This window comes from Phalacrocorax carbo, chromosome 1, assembly GCF_963921805.1.
Source record: "Phalacrocorax carbo chromosome 1, bPhaCar2.1, whole genome shotgun sequence".
NCBI classification, from domain to species: domain Eukaryota; kingdom Metazoa; phylum Chordata; class Aves; order Suliformes; family Phalacrocoracidae; genus Phalacrocorax; species Phalacrocorax carbo.
Window position 1 is genome coordinate 146,169,130 of NC_087513.1, and position 17,252 is coordinate 146,186,381.

The window sequence follows — 17,252 nt, forward strand, 5'->3', positions numbered from 1 at the left end:
CAATGCTACTTGCCTTACCCTCAAGGGCAAGGGAAGGACGTGGGTCATTGCTCTCCGTTTCTTTTGCTTATTAGAAAATCATAACTGCGTCCTCTTTCTCTTTTCTGGAGAAAAAAGCAAGTCTAATTCCTTGCCTCCTACAGGCTGTACCTTCCATTTGAGTTGTGATCCTGCTGATCATGTTTTTCGCTGGTGCGACACACCCAAATACCATAGATGAGCCTCATTGTTGCTGGCAGCTGAACAGCTGAGAGGAGAATTACTCCAAGTGCTTCATACACAGTGCTATGATACAGATACATCTCCACAAGGGATTTTCCTTCTTTTTTTTTTCCTCCTTTTTTTTTTCCTCCTCCCCCACCTCCCCTGTCATGTACTCCTTTGGTTCCCACTGGACCCTCCAGGCCCTTTCCACAGGATGGTCACCAGCCCGTTCCTTCCCTGCTTATGGCTCCTGCTTGAGCTCCTTGAGTGTTTTGCACCTGCATTTATTACATTTTGGTACTTTGATTCCTAACAGGTTTTCATAGTTTTTAACCATTAGTGGAAGTGCTTGTGTTACCTCTCAGCAAGGTCGTCACCCAGGGTTTGAGAGCTTTTGTCCACCGTTCATTTTCCAACCACAAATTTGAGAGAAACTGATGTAGGGCAGACTTGTGTGGCTCGGCTTGAAATGCCTCACCAGTCTGACCGCAAGCTGCTGATAAATGGTAGGTTTTTGTACTTATCTTAAGGTCCTTCACAGATGAGGGCACGTCAGATTGCTGCCAAAAGCCTTATTAAGCTCATGATATGGCACAACCACAGCTCTATTGGCCACTTACCCACGGAGATAAGTACTTTGCTTGGTCTGAGGTGGTTTTTCCCTGCCAAGCCAGGCTGCCAGAGCCCTCCTGACTGTTTCTTGCTGCTTTGTCATCCCTCAGGTACTTGCACCTGACCCTCTGATTTGGCTTTTCTCTTTCCTTACATGTGCTTCTGCTTTTTCTGATATGTTAGTTGGTATTAGATCATTTACTCAGCAAGCTGCCTGTTTTTAATGGTCCATGGGTCAAAAGGATGACCAACAGCGCAACTGCAGCAGCCCAATATATACCAAGCAGACGAGTAACTTTCAGTAACATGGACATGGGTGACCAGGAAAATATCAGAGGGGAAAAGCAATCTCAACTCACTGTTTGTTAGGAAATCTTTTGCTCAAATTTTAAGGCAGTGTGCCAGTGTTAAACTGTCTTTAATTATTTACTCCTTCCTGCCAATTTGTCAAGCAATTATATTTCAACTCATTTTCCACAGAGATTTTCCTTACTTGCTACAAAATGCTGGTACCCTAAAATAATATTTGCAACAAAATATGGAATTGCCATAATCAGGACTTTAAATAGACTTTAAAAATAAATAATCCTTCATGGCAATGCTGCACAAGCCAGCAGACAGGTCTATAGTCCCTTGGGTGTTGCTACCATAACATGAAGCAGCAGCTTCATAGGTAATGCATGCAGAAACTGGACTCCTGAGGAGCTCACAGGGCCCCAGGGATGGCAACACCAGTACTGGTATTGCTGCCTGCTAGCAGCAATTAGGGGTGACATGAAAGGAACCAAAGAAAGTTCTCTTTGTTCAAGCTGTTCTCTTGTTCATCCTCCAAACTCAAAAAACAACTTTATACACATAGGCAGTGATGAGATTCCATGCCCAAAACCAAAAATGCATTCATAGGTTTTACATAGAGGTTTGTGTAACAGAGGGGTTTATATATAACATAATGCAGCAAAGACTTCAACGTATGGATTTTACGTAAGTTATTTCAAGTAAAGGCAATCAAACCGTGTGATATGTTTCACAAGTGTGTATTACAAAGTAATGATCTTACTAAAATTATCTTAATAAAGTGCAGGATTCACTGGAGACTAAATAATATATAGTTTAATACCTCTGGTTGCTCAACAATGAACTGTTTTCTGTAGTCTTAAAAAAAAAAATCAGTAACAGTAGAGATATCCTAGAGCTCCCTCTGGTCTCCAGAGATGACAAAATGTGTTTGATTGCAAATACTTCAATCACGCACAGTCCTTGCCATATCGGTAAGCAGATGAGTGACTGGCAAGACAAGGAGCGCAGCATTAAAATTGCTCCTCTTGCAAAAACTAACTCCAAATCAGCTCTCACACTGCCTGCATTGACCCTGCCTGACAATCCAGGAACATGTGGAGCACAGCCCCGTGCTGCCAGGCAGGGACTGCCAGGCACATCACTTCTGCATTGGCAATGGTGACACCCAGCAGAAAGGTGCCCTGACGCCTCCAAAAAGGTTATTCAAAAGGCTAAACATGAATGCCCTTATTCCCCTGTTCACAGGTTTGGGTGCAGCAGCCAGGCTCAGGCTGCCTAGTGCCCTGCTACCCAGCCCTGCTTTTCTCACCCACCCCAGTCTACAGCACCATTTTCCTCTCCCTGTGCTCAAAATTGAGGTTTAGACCCATTCCAAAAGGACTAAATTGGGTTATTCACTCAAGTTCCAGGTTGCCACCCACTGGGCCCCAGGAAATTAAAAAAAAAAAAAAAAAAGATTGGGATTCAACATTTATCTTTATTTTCTCTCTTATTCTCAGTAAACCTAAATTTGCACCCAGACCCATCCACATTGAAGAACACTTTCAAACAGAGCTTATAAACCCAGAGCTAATTCTCTCCTCATTAGAAGTTGGTATTTCTGGCAAAGGGACAGATGCTGAAACACTTTTAAACTCCGAGGAAACCCAGCATAAAGGTGCCAAAGATAAAGCAGGAAAAGTTGTGGGTCTTTTTTATGAACCCTATTGTAATATGGTTCCTGGGGAGGGTACATACAGGGCTGGCTCCTGCTCAAAGGGCTGTTGTCTAATGGAAAGGTGTTTTGCCTGCCTGCTGTGACACTTGTAGTACTTCTCATTTAGAGGTTTTCCCTTTGTGTGAGGCTGCTTTTCACCCTGAAGAGGTCTCCAGCCCCACTGTGGCCATGGGCTCCATGGTTTAGGAGACTAACAGAAATGTGCTTAGCATTGTCCCCCACAAGGCTGGCCATGGGAATACACAGCTAGTGCAGAAACATGCAGAGGCCAGAGGCTCGTCAAGAAGTCTCTTCATTGCCTAGTAGGTAGCACCATCAAGGGGAAGGAAGATTTCAACTCGGGGGCTTCTCCCTCGTATTGGCTGGGGAGAGGGAAGGTGGGTGAAGGAGATAGTAAGAGCACAGCCAATTCCCAGGGAGAGCTGCTTGCATGCCTGCACCTGGGGGATGTACAAGCAGCCCTGAGTTCAGCTTCAAACAGGAAGAAGCACCTTCCTCACCTGACACTTAAACATTGCTGGTCTGTCCCCATCTGCCCCAGGCTTGTGGTTTCTCATACCTGCGGGTCCCCTGGAAGGCACTGTTGAGCTTGCCCATTGGTGAGCGGGGAGCTGGGGACTGCTGGAGCGACTGAGGTGGTTGTGGTGCCAGTGCCACCAGCATCAGTCCTGCCAGGAACCCTGAGGAACTGCTCTGGGTACTACGATCACTACTGGGTTAGCCTGTGTAGAGGAGAGGCTTGGTGGCAGGGTGTGTTTATGAGCTAGAACCCATGACTCTTAAAGTAATGGGCTCGCCTAATCACACTGTTGGCGTAGTAGTCGTCTCTGTCACATGGGTCTTCCTCGTAGACCTGGAGGTTGCCCGTTTTTGCATGGTAGGTGCAAAGTCCCCCTGGAAAGAGTTAAGAAGGACTTGTTATGGGCTTATAAGTAAGAAATAGAGATTTAAAAGTAAAAGTTCCTAGCCAAAAGGACGATGCATCTCACCAAACCTACACAACCTATTGAAAAATTGCTAATTGTGCACTATTGTTGAAAAGTGACTGATTTTGCAAAATCCTTATTTCTGTAGTGAAGAAACCTATGACTCTCTCCAAATGCGGGTGGGAATGGCACGCTAGTCCCAGAAAAGGGTGTAATCTAAAAAGGCAAGGATGGACGAGCAAGAAATAACATAGGGTGAACAAACCAGCAGGCAGATAACATGGACTACAAGCAAACCTGGATCAGAAGCTTCCTTGACACAATCAACTTAACAGCCTGCCACAATAAGCCTGTTGTGTTGTGGTGACTCAGTTTCTGCCTTCCCCAGTGGCTTTTGTTTGGTTGGTTTCTACCTTATCTATCCATCTGACAGCCATTTCACTTGTAGGATGAACAGATAAGAGGATAACTTGAGACCTGTTTGCATTCACTGTGCACAATGCCTTTTCCAGGGAACTTAAAGAGGTCCTGGATCTGGCCATTCACCAGTGGTGGCTCAGACACTCAACGTAGTGGCCCTCTGTGGGCATTTGTCACTGAAGTCAAGGGGCAACCTGCCAAGGCTGCCCCCGACACCTTCGCGCAGCCCTGAACAGGGTGTTCCCATACTGCTGCGGCAGCTCTCAGGCTGGGCTGGTCTCCTGCTGCTTCCTAGCACAGCAAAGCTGCCAAGGAGCTTGGAGCCCCACCACAGCAGGCAGAAACATAGAGGCCCTGTGGACAGTGCTTTGAGCTGGGAGGCTGTGTCTACATTCAGACCTCTTGCTGGTCTGCTGTTTTGGGATTGCCTCTTTTAAACTAGAAAACTCTGTCAGGTTTGGTGTTTTTGGTTTTTTTTTCTTTGTAAGAGATGCTGTAAAATCTGCCAGATGCCAGACCGATGCTCTTTTTCCCTTAAAAGTGACACCAACAATTGCACAGCACTCCCATCATTCAGTGTGTCTCTGTCTAGTATATAGCCCATCATGTACCTCTCAGCTGCCGGTCCAAGGTCCAGGTAGGATGTCTTGCCTGTACTTCATTAATTGAAAGAACCAGGATAGTTGAGCCCTGGTTTATGTGATCTTCACTATCCCACACTCCAGAACGCTGGTATTGCTGCCTGTTAATCTAGAAAAGTCAAGCAAGAAAATGGGTTTCCCTCTGAACACAACCACCACTGTAGCTTCCTCTTCTTTGTACTCCCAGGATAACAATTAAGCACAACCTTTGATGTAGAGAGATTGTATTTCAGTGCTGTCTCAAAGGCAGAACTGTAATTTGCTACAGTAAAGCCTTGGGAGATACACACCATTACTGTTCTGTTACTCATACTTATCGCCCTGATGTACCTGCATCAAGCCATACTTCTGCTGATCCCGGTCCCAGCCGTTGTCCAGGAGCAGGCCGGCACGGCTTTCCTGCGAGATGACGGCAGCAATGAGTGCCGGGTCCAAGCACAGGTTTCTGGCTACTCTCTTAATTGGGATCTCATATTTCCTCAGGCGTACCATGTCTGCCTCAGCAGTCCTCTGTACCATGGCAAGTCGTGCTGTGTAGGAAAAGGCAGACTTACACACCCTCCCATCCAAAAACCTCACTTTCTGCTTGAAGAAAATGCAGCTACACCAAGTTGGGCAGCGGCACTTGAGGAGCAAGTGCAGCCCTATAGGCTCTGGCCATGGCCAGGGAGCTGCCATGCCAGTACATGAGGATCATGAGGTGAAGAGGGTGGCTTTTCAGGAGTTGGGACTGTGCGTTCGTGGTTCTTTTCTGCTGCCACACAGCTGGAAGTGTGGCTCTGTGGCTGGAAAAGTTATTTTTCAAATTGCATTTGAAAAAAATGAGAGATGTGTTACTACTGACCAGCCAAACTGCAGTAACAGCTACATTGGTAGTCTGCGTATAGAAAAATGGGGGTGGTTTTTTAAAAGTAATTTTGGAACAGTTTGCAAACAAGCAAGTGGATTCAGATCCACACCTGGACACCCGCAGTCAGGCGTCCAAGGTGCCTATGTCCGAGGCACGTGGCAAAGCCCCTTACAGTCTCTGGAGGTCTCAGCAGTATGAATCTGACGTAGTCAGCTGTGCAGTGACATGGGGCAATAACACAAGGCAAGAAAGAAGGAAATGGGAAGGAATTACCACAAACGGGTCACCCAGAGGTTGCATGGCTATAGACCTGGGGCCTGCAAAATGTGTCTCTGGCAGGTCACTACGGGCCAGATTAGCTGACATGCCAGCACTGAGGATCTGGTGCTCTGCACATCTTCCCCATCAAGCTGAGAGGCCCTGGGGTTTGGTGAGGATGCTGATGATAAAGTCCTGACTGATGAAGTAACCATTTTGACTGAAAAGGGGTTGTGCCATTTCCCTTTGCTTAGAGGCTGAGGATCCTGACTGTGGGACCTGAGGTTTGTCCTTCTGCTTCCCACCAGGTCTGGAGGCTTTGCAGCACTTGGCATTTTGAAGGAGGAGGTGTTGCTTTCTTCCTTTTGACTAATTGAATAGCTGCACCACATTTAATTTGGTGATAAAGGAAGGTAAAGCATCTCTCTGTCATGTACAAACAGGTTGACAAATCAAGCAATGAATGATACCTACCACACTCTGGGGCTCTTACAGATGTACAGGAGACCGTGGGGGCTTGAAGAGCACTTATATCACCATAGCAACTGTAACTCATGGATGGAGCTGAAAAATTAAACAGAGGTGTTTGAACACGTAAGATCTCAGAGCAATATTGTACTGCATGCTGCAAGTGAGTACAAGTCAAGCGTGAGGGATTTATCCAGACCTGTAACCCACATCACCTTGTGCTGGCCACTCTTGTGTTGTTGCCACTGCTCCCCATCAATAATGTTAGCAAAGAAGGTTAGAGAACAGAAATTTGTTCTTTTCTTATTTAATGGTTGAAACAAGTGCAACTAATGACAATTTACATGAACAGGCATCTGCCCTGTTAGGTCTAAAGGTTGGTTTGGGAGAGGGGAACAACAGCATCTGCATTTATTTCATAAAGGTTTTCCCATTCAGTGTTCTCCATTGTCCATGACCCCTCAGATGATGGCTGGTGGTACCTAAGCACCCTGGCTGGGAATGTCTCCTGTAAACCTCAGTAATTTGTCGGGGAATTAATTCAGGAGAGTGCTTGACCAAGCCTGGGCAAATTACCCTGCCTCCTCAGCAATTAAGGAATGAATAGCCTCCATCAAAGACCCTGTGACATTTGTGAGACCATTTCTGAGTAGGCAGAGAGATCAGATAGGGTGAGCTGGGAAAACCAAGAGGAGGTGTGTCTGTGACTCCCTTTTGGTGTCAGTCCCATACTCCAGATTCCTGTTTAGAGGATGCAGGTGAGCAGCAAGTAGCCTCAAATGGCAGCTGAGGACCTTCAGCCACACAGGGTTTTACAGCACCTTGCAGAAAGGGGACCTCAGGCCTGGCTGCACACCTCCTCTCCACAGTCCCCCTGCAAACTGTTCCCGGGGTGCTTTCGACAGCAAACTGAACCCAAACCCTGGCTCACCAACAAGGGCTGTAAGGCTCAGCAAGAGCAGTGTAGGGATCATGGCGATGGCTCTCCTCAGCTGCCCCAGGAGACCTGGAAACATAGTAGTTTGCAAAATGTGAATAAATCAGTGCTGATTTTCAACAGCCCTGTAGTAAAGTTTATGTGCCAAAAGCTCCCACCCTGAGGCCCCAGACAGGGATGGCATTAGCTGAAGATGGGTTGGGGAGCAGAGGCACCCTCTCCATAGCATGCTTTCCCCCTCACCCCAACATGGGGTGCAGCCACCAGCTCCAGAGAGCAGTGGTGGGAGGAGAAGCAAGCGATGGGAGCCCCATCTGCTCCTTATTTCCTCCTTGTCTGGGGGACACACACTTCTCCTGCAGCTGAATGTCTCCTCCATCCTGTGTGCCACTACACCATCACATGGAGACAGAAGGGCTGAGCCTGGAGAGCTTGGGAGCAGGGAGGTCCCCATCAGCAGCCTAGGCCAGCAGGAAATTTTCAGTCCCTGTCACTTCACATCGCTTGCTCACATGACCCCTTCCTGAACACCTGTAGCATGTCCTTATGATGAGAACGTACTGCACTTTTGCTTTAATTATATAGGTGTTTGGAGTCTAATGTGCTACAGGGTGCACACATCCTCTGTCTCTCGGTTCAAAAGTCAATGGAATCTTTGCCTGGCTTTGGAGAAATGAGTTTTCAAAAATCAAGCAATATCCCCCTCTCTGCTAAAAGCACGCAAGGCAAAGATTTTGCTGGTGAAATAACACTTCTGCATTATTTTCTGTGTGTGATTGCAGAGAATCACTTTAGTAATAAACGCATCTGTTGTGCTTATTAATAAAATCCCAAAATGCCATCAGATAGGTAGTAGCTATCAACTGGAAGAAACATTGACTGCACTTGCCTTGCTGGTGAATGCATATAAACTGAGCAATTTTTACGGCTTACAAATGTTTCTTTTTCCCCAAGAAGTTTCAAATACAAAACACACCACAAGTCTTGTAAGCAATCATCATGCAACACTATTAACCCTTGAACATGCCTTATTGATTTTAATAATGTGTGACCTTTTCTCTAGTCTGTATTTCTACTGCAAACCAAACTGTGTGGATGCACAAACACAAGTAGTCCACCAGTGTCATTGGAAAGACTACCTTGTCCTGCGTGAGCTGATTCAGGCCAGCAAACACCCCTGGCTGGAGCTGGGTACATGCAGTAGCTCAGTTTGATCTCTAAGGGTGAGTATTTGCAAGCCTGACCCAATACCTATTTGTTCAATGCCAAATCCATATAGGGTCCCATCAAAATCTACAGGCTGTAGCTATTTCCACATGCAGAAAATTGCCATATTATAAAGTTTTCAGTTATCAGCCTTTTTTGACCCTTCCCATCACAAAAATCACTACAGGCCTTAAGTAGAAAGAGCATAACAATCACGATATTGACAAAATGCTAAATCAATGCAAAATCAAGGCTTCTCGCTCTAAATAAATATTCTGAGTGAATTCAGACTCACCTGTCTTCAACCAGCCTTCCTCTGAGGCAGGTCACTTGATGACTTTTATATATATGTGTATGAAAAGGTACCCACCCTATGGGCTTTGGAATGTTAATTCCTACCTAGTGTGATGACATTTGTTTTAAAGTACAATAAGTAATATATATTAAGAGCTTAGAATTCTTACGATTCCTTTCATCCAAAGATTTGCACAAGCAGTGGTTAGTAAGACTCAGGGCAACTCTGTGAAAGGAAATAAATACTGTTTTTCCTCCATCAATAAGCACATTGATGCACAATAAATGACTTGCAGAAATCATTGCAGTGAATCAGTGGCAGAGGCCAGGAAAAAATCAGGTCCCTGTCTAGTGCTCCTCTTGCTTTACATCTTAGATCAGTCTGGACACTTTTCTGGAATGGTTTTTGCCTCATTTCCTCAATGATTTCAGATAGGCAAGCTTTTAACTGAGTATCACACTTTCCTATGAATTCAAAAAAAAGGGCAATTAAAGAAAAGCATCTAACTGCTTCGCTGCTTGCAGCAAGCCTAATTCAGGAGGGTCACTTGAATACTTTGAGAGCAGAGGCAGGGTTTGACTTTCAGATTTGGGGAGGCAGGATGCTGCAGCTGAAATGAGGAGGAAGGGAACTGGTCTCTCAGCAGCTGAAGCCAGTGGGGGCACACAGAGGGTCTCTGAAAGACTTACACCTTGTAGCTGAGACACTTTTCACATATGTAAAACATCTGAGTCACCTGGAGATAGAAAGATCATTTAGGAGGCCATTGCCCTTCAATCCTGTCCCCTTCCTCACATTTTTCTCTTCCCAAGACTCTGCTCAGCATGCATGGAGGCTAGGAAAGCAAGATTTTCTTCCTGTAGTTTTCTTTTAATTATTTAATACATCACAAATCCATCTATTCCCATTGCTCTCTTCTGGGCTTGTGATGTGGCCGGTAGGAAACACTGTTTTGGCCAGATACTAATTACCGGGTTCAAAACCAAGCGATGGTTATTAGTCTTTAAAGTACAGGAGGTGATCAAGTGGGCCTTGTCACCTTAAAAAATCAATAAACACAAATATCAAGGACTTAGATCCTGAGTTAGTATGAAGGAGGGAAGCTTCACTGGAGAACCTAGCCCTGTTGTTACAGGAGGGTTGGGATATTAGTTAAGGTGAGTCTTAAGTATAAAACTAATTTATTTGGGTGAAATATGGAAATAATAGACATCTTCCCAAAGATTACAACAAGGCTAGGCATTCCTTCTTCATGTACAAACCCGACATCTTATTGTGGTATCTCAGACTAGACTATCACTTAATTCTTTTACTGGGGTTTAACATTTTAAATAGTAAAAAATAACGTTTGACATAATGTAAGGTAAGAATCTATGTGGTATCTTTGGAAATAACAAGTAGAAAGTAGAGACATCACATGTACAGTGTGGCTTTAATCCTTTCAGAAGCAAACAGTGACTGAAGAAATGCTGGAGGGGAGGAAAGCCAGAAGAGCTGACAAAAGTCAGAGTGCACAGCTTGATGGCAACAAACCCAGTAGATATATTCATTTGCCTTCTATAGGACAAGATAATCTGTATTAGAAAGAGATGTGTCCTCTCAAATAGATGAAAATAATTTAGTATGAGCATCGAATTATGTTTTATAAAAACAGTATCGTGTTAGTGATAATAAACCAGTGTTCCTCCGTCACTGAACCTGTGTTCATGCCGATGACCTGGGACCCTTTTTTGAAAAGTAGCCTCTGACCTCAGGTAAGGTTTCTCTCCTAATGTGTTGGCCACTTGCCGACGGTCCTTAAGATAAGGTTTTGAATTTAAATACTGTTTGTCTTTGCTATGTATTTTCTCTCTCATCTATTACCCAAGTAATCACAGATTTTCTATATTTCACAGTACTGTCACAGAAACTCTTAATGCCTGCTCTGCATTGCATTGCTCTTTATTTACTCACTGAACAGTAGACGTTATGTTTTAAGTACAATTATTATCTGTGCTGCTATATGCTTTTAGGCCCCTGGGACAGATTCCTTGTATTCACACAATTTCCAGTATAAGGCCAAATAAGAGGATATTTTTTTCAGCAGCATTATGAATGGGACTTTTTCTTGCTAAAAACCTCTTTATCCTTACAAAATTTGCTGACTACCTTTTAGAGCGAATGCCAGAATCAGGCAACCTCTATGGAAACAAGGTTGTGCTCACATACATTGAACGGGCCAGGGCTGTAAACCAGTGCACTTGTCCAAGGCATTGCCACATAAAGGGACCTGCAAGATATTAGAAAACATGATCAGCTCAGAGGTCTTTGTGGGGCTGTAAACCCAGAGCAAGGAATTCAGGTGAAACTCTACATGAGAACGGGCTGCATCTGTCACTAGTACAGCACAGCTTTTTACTTTTATCCTAGATTTAATTTGGAAAATTATGTCAGAAGTGGGATAAGGTCTACCTCTGACAGCCCATAACCCAACAGAGGGTATGCATGCAGCTGTGACATGAATGCTACCTTTGATAGGCCAAAGAGGGGATGAGTTAGAAGGCATCTTTGTCTATATGACTAAAGCAGCCTTTTCTAGATGACTAGACTTCATAAAGAGATATCCAGGAATGAGCTGAACTGATGTCCCCCCAAAATGTTACCTTCTATCATAACACTACCATACCTCTCTCTATATTTTTCTTTATTATTCTTGGTATTTTGTTTAGAAGAACAGGTTTTGGATTTGTATGATATTGCGAGACTCTCATTTAGAAGGACAGTAAGTTGCTAGTCCTCCTGCTAGGTAGTAGGGAAAATGTATGAAAGCCATGGAAATATGAAGTTACTATGAAATTAATATTAAAGAAAAAGGACACAAATGTTATAATTAAAAAAACCCAAACCAACCATATAATTTTAAACTCCTTTTGCTATTGTGTAATTTTTAAACATAAAGGATGCCAGTACATGCTCCCCTTATGCTGGATTTTGGTCAGCACAGCGTGTGGTTAGGAGAGATGGGATAGAAAGCCAAGGAACGAGGATGAGTTCACTTATCAAATGGTATCTGCATCTTCCTAAACTTAAGCAGCAGAAAAGCCTCCTGGTATTCACAGGGGCACCCTGGCAATGAGCTGCAGTCAGTGACCGCAGTCACGGCTTCCCCATGGTCTTTCGCTGGCACCGTTAGTTACACTGAGCTAAAGGGAGTACAGAGTGGACAAAAAAATGCTACCCGACAAAATAGCATTTTCCACTTGTTTTACATAAGCTAGAATGGAGCATACCCGAGATCTAAAGCACACCAAGTTTCAATATCACCAGTTCTTTCCTACTTGCAGATTTTCACTTGATTTTTTTTTTCCTCATGTCAAGGGATCTATCAGGGTGAGGGGTTTTTTTAATTCCACTTAATGGAGATGATATCAAAATGGAGTATCGTTTTGAAAAGCATTATATATTGTGCATGCTGTTCTCCTTCAGGTTGCAGGTTACAGCACCAGGTTTCACTGGGTGGTGAGAATACTATCTAAAATTACCTGGAACAATACCCATAGTAATTACTGTCTCTGTTGTGAGATTCAACTCTGGTTTCATAACATCAACAGGCAGATACATTTCTCAGGTTGTTCCTTTTGTCTGGGATGTAATTATAGGTAACAGCAGGTATTCACAGACTTTGTAACTGCATTATAGGGAAGCTGCCCACAACAGCTGACGCATGTTGGATGCCTACCACTAACTGGCCAGTTAAAGATGCATCTGTAGCATCATCTCAAACAAACCCTCTAGAGCGGTCTTTCCCAACTTTTAAAGGGATACAGCCAATTTGATCATTACATTCCCACAGATTTTCTTTTCTACATCTACTATATGTGTAAGTAATGATAGCAAAGGTCTTCAAACTTGTAAGGCATGAGATTCTCAATTTTCACTGTGTTCAGAAGTGAACGGGTGGGTGCTGAGGGCCCCAGTCTCTTCCTTTATCTTGCCTTTCTGAAGAATGCAGGTGGGCATTGAAACGACATCCCACTCTGCACAAAGCATCTCTCCAGCCATCATTCAAAATAACTAAGACTTACAAGGGAGGAAAAAAGTATTTTCCTCCTGTTCTTTAAAACTAGACTTTGAATTTTACTGTAGGAAGGGTGTTCTAGCAAAGAGGTCACTGGACTGGATCTTATGAGGCCTCAGTTCACACCCCAGACGAAAGACAGATCTGTGACCCAAAGCGAATCATTTGAAGCTTGAGCCAGGAGAGGGTTTATGCTCATAAAGCACAAATCAAAACACCGTCATGCTCCAAAAGTGTGTTCCAAGTACTTGGTTGAAATGCACTTCTGCTCCTGTTTGAGTCTAAAGTGGCCCAGCCAGAGGAGCTTGGTCCCCACATCCCAAAATCTGGTTCTGGACTCTGCATCCCAATGCCAAAATCTCTGGATGAGTGGGAGTTTACAGCCCATGCTCATGCATTTACTCACAAAAGATGTCTGTGGTGCCTACTTTGTTTAAACCAGACATGGCAGAAGCAAGACCAATTTTAGAAGATAACCTTACAAAGGCAGAAACCTACACTAACCTACCTTTTGTGGAAAGCACTTATGTCCCTCACTGAGACTGGATGCACGTACATTCATTCTTCAGCCTGTTGAGGTTGTGTTACCGCACAGCAGAGAACACCAGAGCCACAGGGGAAGTTGGCGGGAGGAAAAGAGAATGGCCCTGAGCACCTGTAGGAACACAGCTGGATCAGCCTCATGTTCCTGAGACTGCCTTGGTGTTTCATATTGAACAGGGAGAGGGGAGAAAAATAATCAATTTAATATTTTGTAGTAAGTGTGAAAAATACACAAAGCATTGGGAATCACAGAACAGTAGGGGTTGGAAGGGACCTCTGGAGATCATCTCATCCAACCCCCCTGCTTGAGCAGGCACACCTAGAGCAGGGGACACAGAAACGTGTCCAGGCAGATTTTGAATATCTCCAGAGAAGGAGACTCCACACCCTCCCTGGGCAGCCTGTGCCACTGCGCTGGCACCCTCACAGGAAAGCAGTTTCTTCTCACGTTTAGGTGCAACTTCCTGTGTTCCAACTTGTGCCCATTGCCCCTTGGCCTGTCGTTGGGCACCACTGAAAAGAGTCTGGCCCCATCCTCTTGACACCCGCCCTTCAGGTATTTAGGTTTTAGAATAGGGAGGAGAACCCCATCTCCTCCCAAATCCATAAACTACAAAGCTACATTTTCTCTTGCTCCCTCTTTCCAGCCCCTCAAGCCTGACGCTCTGCTGTACAAAGCTTCAGAAGCGAGGGTGGAGAGGAATGCCGCACTTGGGTAAAACATCTTGTAGTAGCTCACTTTGGCAGCGCTCATCAGCTTTCTGGCTGCCTTGGATCCTGCCCCGGGGCACCGCCCGCTGGAGAGGAAACTGACACGCCTAATCCCAAAATCTGGACTCCGGGAAGAGACTGAAATTAGATACTGGAGCTCCTAACTCTTGATGTTCCCAGGTCCTTTGGCAGAGCTAGTCTCAATTTCCCACATACAAATTGAGAATAGGACATTCATGACTCACAGGGATGTCAAACTAACATTAATTATTAACTTTACCCATTAATCATGATAACTATTAAGAGCATTTCTGTGTGCCTGGAATTCATGATACAAAGCATTGAGTACTGTCAACATTTTAGAAACCAAACAGGAAACAATTTCAGACTTTTTTCTAGGGCAGCACACTAACAAAAGAGATAATTAGCAAGGAGGAAGATCAGGAAAGGAATTAATGGAGTTTTGCATATTACGATACCTGATTTTCATACAGTGTCATCTTGGGAAAAGCCAATGGTTACTAGAGATTGCATGGTTTGTGAAGCAGGTACGTTAATTTTTAAACCTTTTTTATAAGAGTCAAATGTTGAAATCATACCACCAGGTAGACGATGTCTGAACAGGTTGCGTTCACAAAGGCAAAGCATATTACCACAGATTCAACACCAAGTGGACACAGCTACATGGCTCCTGGATCAGCGGTGAGTTATTTTAGGCAGCTTAAGCCATGACTGTAATAGCTAATCCAAAAAAATGTAGCCTTAAAATATGTACCTCATAGGATCTCTACAAGCAAATTTGCTTAACAATTCCCTTTCCACCAACAGGCATCAAATACATCTCAGAGTACACACACTTAAAATTAATCCACCAAATTTGAACAAAATTTTTTTGGGTGATGCTCTGGTCCTCTGTGTAGTACTTTAGCTAGTTTGATGCGTTAACTTAAATTGATGAAGAAGGTATGGGCATATGTTTCCTTTTGCAGTGCATGATACAGAATGGTGCTCTCCAGACGGATGAATAACAAGGAACATCTGGGTGACTTGAACGTCTTGGATCACCACAATCAAATGAGTCAGACTTAACACCAAAGGATCCAAAGCATGATCCAAGAGAAAGGATAAGAGTAAACCTTCCAAGCAGTAATTTGCTCAAAAGTGGTTGAACCTATCTATATACCCTTTAAAGGCGGCTCAGGGGCAATGTCCCCCTCTGAACACTTCTAAAATATTCTACTGTAACATGAAGAACCCTCCACTTCTGATTCCTAGAGGGCTTTCCTTAAGCTCTGGAGTGTAACCCTCACTCTTGAACTGTTGTACGCAGCAGTTCTAAAGAGACAGACAATCAACCCACTACTGACAGAACTTTCCTTTAAAAAAGTGGAATACACAGCTATTGATTAGGCAATGAGTACAAGAGCCGTACGTTTTCTGCACCAGCTTGTGTATGTGTGCGTATGTAAGAGACAAAATGACAGCACCCCTGGCACCAAGTTGAGGGCACTGGCTTTACTCTTACATGGAAGACAAAAGGCCTGTTTTAGAAACTGTACCGGTCAAGGCCTGAATTTTCTATAGGCATTTCTGTAGAGAAGTACTCTTTTTAGAATTTCTAGATGGGAAATAGCACAATGTGGATTACTTGGAACCAAGGACTGGAAGGCATCAATTCACCTTTTGAGTCGGCCTCTCTCAGTGACCACTATTACACTTGCAGGCAATCCAACCTACTAATGGGGTCTGAGAGCAGCTGCTCAGTTGTTGCTCTCTCCAGAGTTTATCATCCCACCTCTTTCAGGGACCAGACTTCTTCACACTTCCCAAATCCCAGAGCTCAACTCAGCACTTAACTTCTAGGTAGATCTCTTGAGCTGACCGTCACAAGTGTAACGCAGGATCAATCAGCAATCGAAGAGTGCCCCATGAAGTCCAAATAATCGAGCGTTAAGAGCTGAACAAGACAGATCTTGTTTGGTTATTGTTGTCTCCATGCATTTCTTTAACGATTACTTCATGCAAGCATCAAGCACAGACTTAAGCACTAATCATTACTGAAGTTACATGCCGAGTTCATGCATAAGCCCCATAACTTCAAAAGCTGTACGTGAACATTTCTCATCTCTATTATATAATACCCTTTCATGGCTAACACAAGCCAGACCAGGTACCATTTCGTCATTAGTCTAGGCTCAGGAACCTTAGTCATGTCCTTACATACACTATCCATCTGCTGTAAGCAATTAATCACATGCAACCTGCATCCTTTCTAGATATTGTGCACCACCATCATCATCCTCACCTTCTCATCTATTGGCCATATTGGCACTAGGTTGCTGTTGACAAAGTTAAGTTTTGTGCTTTTTCAAGTCTGTACGGCTGACGTCTGAGTTGGTGTTCTCTGCATTGTTTACAGTTCTCGCTTGCTGACCCAGATCTTATTATCATGGACAGTTCATTATTTAATCTGCACTGTAAAATCACCAAGCTCTACCGTAGAAGAATAATTTGTTCCTCACTACTCAAACTAGAAGAATTTTCCAGTTCTTTAAGAATTTTTAAGTTTCAGCCAAAATAAAATTCACACTTGGAGTGCATGTGGCCATACTGCAAGCCAGATGAAGGAAGAGGTCCAACTGAAGATTAACCTAGAAAAAAATCAGCAGCTTAAAGTGACATGAAATCACAGACTCTGACTAGGCTTTGCATTGAGTTTGTAATGGGGCTATTCACACACGGAACTGAATAACCTCTAACAACACACCATGCTGGAATCCTGACAAGCCCACTTGTTTCCACACAGCACGCAACTACGTTACACATGGTTTTATATTTCCACAGCCTACTCAACATAATTAGGACTCAGAGATGAGTCCTGCTAAGGAAATCTTAAAAATACTGTTGGAACATTGGTTTCCTAATTAAGTTTCATGCAACTGAATGGGAAGGAAAAAAAACCATAAGAGCACTTTCTAGTGCATTTAGAGATTTTGTGCATGAAAAAGGAGGTCAATTCAAAGCAAGTCTACTTTATGCTTCCAGTAGATTAATGGGCAGCTGTGTACATCTTAAGCTGATTGCCGTCTCAAAGTGAGGTTAGACAGAAC

At 43.9% G+C, this 17,252-nt stretch overlaps 1 protein-coding gene across 4 annotated transcripts; it reads right to left on the reverse strand.

Moving 5' to 3' along the window:
• Window positions 1-1,598: 1,598 nt before the first annotated feature.
• Window positions 1,599-17,230, reverse strand: LOC104049215 (lysozyme g). 4 transcript variants are annotated; one of them, XM_064438832.1, is made up of 8 exons: window positions 16,448-17,230; window positions 13,397-16,099; window positions 10,980-11,100; window positions 7,325-7,399; window positions 6,400-6,489; window positions 5,148-5,347; window positions 4,788-4,926; window positions 1,599-3,724 (listed from the first exon to the last, which is right to left on the reverse strand). In XM_064438832.1, exons 4-8 carry the CDS (start codon window positions 7,365-7,367, stop codon window positions 3,594-3,596), a joined length of 603 nt encoding a protein of 200 aa, XP_064294902.1. In that variant the 5' UTR covers window positions 7,368-7,399; window positions 10,980-11,100; window positions 13,397-16,099; window positions 16,448-17,230; the 3' UTR covers window positions 1,599-3,593. The 4 variants fall into 4 exon arrangements, with proteins under 4 accessions (XP_064294902.1, XP_064294911.1, XP_064294921.1 ...); XM_064438841.1 differs by lacking the exon at window positions 10,980-11,100; XM_064438851.1 differs by lacking the exons at window positions 7,325-7,399; window positions 10,980-11,100.
• Window positions 17,231-17,252: the final 22 nt, after the last annotated feature.